The sequence below is a fragment of the Lemur catta genome, chromosome 11 (genome assembly GCF_020740605.2).
Source record: "Lemur catta isolate mLemCat1 chromosome 11, mLemCat1.pri, whole genome shotgun sequence".
Taxonomy (NCBI): Eukaryota; Metazoa; Chordata; class Mammalia; order Primates; family Lemuridae; genus Lemur; species Lemur catta.
In genome coordinates this window covers 9,608,391-9,612,602 of record NC_059138.1, presented here as the reverse complement: position 1 = coordinate 9,612,602, position 4,212 = coordinate 9,608,391, and the positions used below count along the sequence as shown (strand labels likewise).

General features: G+C 40.1%; 1 protein-coding gene across 1 annotated transcript; it reads left to right on the top strand.

The window, feature by feature from the left end:
* The first annotated feature begins 568 nt into the window (after positions 1-568).
* Positions 569-1,581, top strand: LOC123647050 (olfactory receptor 2A14-like). Its single transcript, XM_045564246.1, has one exon. The coding sequence runs from the start codon at positions 631-633 to the stop codon at positions 1,561-1,563; it is 933 nt and encodes a 310-aa protein (XP_045420202.1). The 5' UTR covers positions 569-630; the 3' UTR covers positions 1,564-1,581.
* Positions 1,582-4,212: the final 2,631 nt, after the last annotated feature.

The following is a 4,212-nucleotide window of genomic DNA, read 5'->3' as shown; positions in this document are numbered from 1 at the left end:
TCCACCCTGGGGAACAGAGCAAGACCCCATTTCTTAAAAAATGGAGAACCTATTCAGAAGGGATTTCAAATGTGAAATAAGTGGGGGGCAGAAGCATGTGAGAAGGTCAGTGTGGCCAGGGTGTAGTGAGCAAGCCCAGGAAGAACAGGGCCCTAGTGGCTTCATCATACCTTGGATTGAGAAGGCCAGCAAGCTAGGATATGAAACCACTTCATATTGTTCCACATCAGGGTAATCTCCCTTTGAACTACATTAGTAATCAAGGCTCCCACCATGAAAGGAAAGGCAGAAGATTTTAATTCTTCGAAACAACACATGGTCATGTGTGTATGTATATAGGGCAGATTATTAACATAAGAGATCCTATTATGCTATTATATTTTATTATATATAATAACATATTTTTTCTTATTATTCCAATGATACAACAGGATTTTTTTCTCATTTTTATGAACACATCTAGTTAGTTTTGGCAACATATCCAAAAACAAATTCTAGAAAATCTATCCAAAGTGATATATTTCTAAATGCTTCCTCTGTAACATTCAATAAATATTTTGTTTCTTTGATTGCCCACAGCTCTGACTTTCCTGTGGTGGACGCCATCTTGTTTTTCTCTGCCACAGGAGCATGGGAGGCAACCAGACACAGATCACAGAAGTCACGCTGCTGGGATTCCAGGTCAGCTCAGCACTGGAGTTTTTCCTATTTGGACTTTTCTCTCTTTTCTATACATTCACCCTCCTGGGGAATGGGGTCATCCTGGGCCTTATCTGCCTGGACTCTAGACTTCACACCCCCATGTACTTTTTCCTCTCACACCTGGCCATAGTTGACATGTCCTATGCTTCTAACAATGTCCCCAAGATGCTGGGGAATCTTGTGAACCAGAAGAGAACCATCTCCTTTGTTCCATGCATAATGCAGACTTTCTTGTATTTGGCTTTCGCTCATGCAGAGTGCCTGATTTTGGTGGTGATGTCCTATGACCGGTATATGGCCATCTGCCATCCCCTACATTACACTGTCACCATGAGCTGGAGAGTGTGCACTGTCCTGGCCGTCACTTCCTGGGTGTTTAGCTTCCTCTTGGCTCTAGTCCATTTAGTTCTCATCCTGAGACTGCCCTTTTGTGGGCCTCATGAAATCAACCACTTCTTCTGTGAAATCTTGTCTGTCCTCAAGCTGGCCTGTGCTGACACCCAGCTCAACCAAGTGGTCATCTTCGCAGCCTGTGTGTTCATCCTGGTGGGGCCCCTCTGCCTGGTGCTGGTCTCCTACTCGCGCATTGTGTTTGCCATCCTGAGGATCCAGGCAGGGGAGGGCCGCAGAAAGGCCTTCTCCACCTGCTCCTCCCACCTCTGCGTGGTCGGGCTCTTCTTTGGCAGCGCCATCGTCATGTACATGGCCCCCAAGTCCCGCCATCCTGAGGAGCAGCAGAAGGTCCTTTCCCTGTTTTACAGCCTTTTCAACCCCATGCTGAACCCCCTGATCTACAGCCTGAGGAACGCAGAGGTCAAGGGTGCCCTGACGAGAGCACTGAGGAAGGAGGGGCCCATGTGACAGATGTCAAAGGGCATCATGGGGAAGGGCTTTGCTCCCTGTGACATATGGAAGGTGGTATTATTGTCCTCTGGTAGAATAAATGCTACATTAAAATAAAATATTATAGACTCATACATATAAACTGAAGATATAAAACTTTTGGAGAAAAATAGGTGAATGCCTTTATGAACATGAATAGGCATAGATGCATACAGAAGACACAAGAAGTGCTGGACGTAAAATTTTAAAGTCTGATAAATATTGAACCTCTTAAAATTAATTACTGTGATCATCAAAAGCACCATAAAAAAACATAAAATACAAGCCACAGACCAAGTGATCATCTTCAAACTACATGTACCCAGAAATGGAACTGTTGACAGCACATATAAAGAACTCCTTCAAAGAAATACTCAAAAAGATAATCAACGAAATTTCAGAAAATTAGCAAAATAAATGAACAGATACTTCTACAAAAAACTGCAATGGTTAGTAATGCTGCTTGCCACCACTAGCAATGAATTGTAAATTATAGCCACCGCTAGATACTAATTTCATATCCACTAAAATGTCTAAAATTTTTAATGGATTACTCATCATTGGGATTATTGGAAATCTATTACTAACAGTTGGTGAATGGTCAATACTAACAGAGTTTGTACCCATACTAGCCAAGTCAGACTGAGTTAACAAGCTCACAGTACACATCCTCTAGATCAACAGTTAGTGACTTTTTCCTGTAATGGTCCATATGTAAATACTTAAGACTTTGAGAGCTATCTTTTCTGTCATAACAACTTAACGCTGACAAAAGCAGCCATAGATGATGTGTAAACAAATGGATGTACCTGTGTTCCAATAAAACTTTATTTACAAAAACAAGTGGCTTCTCGAATTGGGCCCAGGGACAGTAGTTTGTGAGCTCTTGTTCTACATCTAAAAGCAAGTCTATGGGACCACTAGGGTCACAGCAGCGTGTAATGAGAGGGTACAAAATTTACATCATAAGTAGCTTCAGAAGAATGTTCAGGCCCTTAGCCATGATATTTCAAAATTCTTCATTGCCTTAAGTATTACGTGCAGTATTTTGTGAAAGAAAAATATGGAATTGGTCAAGAGAACTGATGAATAGGATCAAATAACAAAAATTAATGTTTTCTTTGACATAGATGATCTTATTTCACAATAAGTTATAGTTTAAAAAAAACACCAGTAAGGAATTTCATTCTGACATAACAGTGTAAGGAGGAGCTCTGTAGACATGCGCTTCGGTGAAACTGGTGAAAATTATTTTTAAACAACCATTTAAAGTCTCTGGAAATGGCCTTAAGGGCATGCAGCACAGGAAGAAACATTTATGCAAGAAAATCTACTAAAATTCTTCAAGAACAGCAAGAGTCTGTAATATTTGAAGCAAAAGATCAGCTTCTTCCCTCCCATCTCTTAATTCATCGAGGAGAAAATTCCACTCCGGGCAGTTGCAGCGAAGACCCCAGGGTTCGTTCCTCTGCTAGCTCGCAGTCAGAGGGTTGTCTCTCAGGAGGGTCAGGGCAGTAAAAGTTCTCATTCTCACTGAAAAACTTCATTTCTCATCCTGCCCCCCAGCTACCTATTGCTAAGGCTAACTTCTGCGTGAGTGGGACAGAGGTGGGGGATTCCTTCTCCTCCCAGCCCTCACTCAGGAGGTAGAGGTGCCACCTTGGGCACAGTGCTGCTGTAAGATACCAGATATGTGTTGTTTGAAGCCACTTAAGGTTTCCATTACTTAGTTGCAGCAGAGATGGAAAACGAATACACATTTGGTGTTAAATAAAGATCATTTGTTTCCAGCTCTGGCTCTTGCTAGCATGGTGATCTATCATTTAGTGCAATGATCCCCTAACTTTTCAGTCTCTAGATACTTTTAAACTTCTAAAAATTACTGAGGATCTGAAAATATTTTGCTAATGTACATATATTTGTTGGTGTTTATCGTAATAGTAGTTAAGACTGATAATTTCTTAAATATTTACTTCCAATTAATTTTAAAAGGCTTCCATGATATGTTAATAGAAATGTTTTATGAAAAATAAGTATCTTTTATAAAATAGTATAAAAGAAAGTATGTTTCACATTTTTGTAATTTTTTTTACATATTTGGCTTAATACAAGACAGTTATATTTTGTATCTTTTTCTGCATTCTATTTGCTGTAATATCACATATCAGGTAGCCTCTGGAAAAATTAATTGTACACTCATGAGAGAACAAGGGTAGAAAAAGACAAAAATTGTCTAAATACTATTGTGCAAATAGTTTTTGTCCCCCAGACTCTTTGAAAGCTTCTCAGCAATTCCCAGAGTCCCTGGACCACTATTATATATTTAAACTTCAGTCTTCATATTTATAAAATGAGGATGACGATTAGATTAAAATATGTAACCTATTTAAAGCATTTGGCACATTTTCTGAAAGGCAATAGGCTCAAGAATTGTTGCTTGTGGCTCTATTAATACTTCCTCATTGTATCCATCACTTCCTACTGCAGACACAGATACACAGCGGCGTTGGGAGGTCTATTCCTTCTCAGGGTTGCCACGCCAGGTTCCATGGGAACCGTCCCTCAACCACCTAAAAGTCACAGCCTCTCATAAACCTTAATGGGGATTGCAGAAAAGTATAAAGTCAT

What these genes read in the sequence shown, in the direction of transcription:
- LOC123647050 (XM_045564246.1), top strand. Translation starts at nt 631, where the DNA reads ATGGGAGGCAACCAGACACAGATCACAGAAGTCACGCTGCTGGGATTC.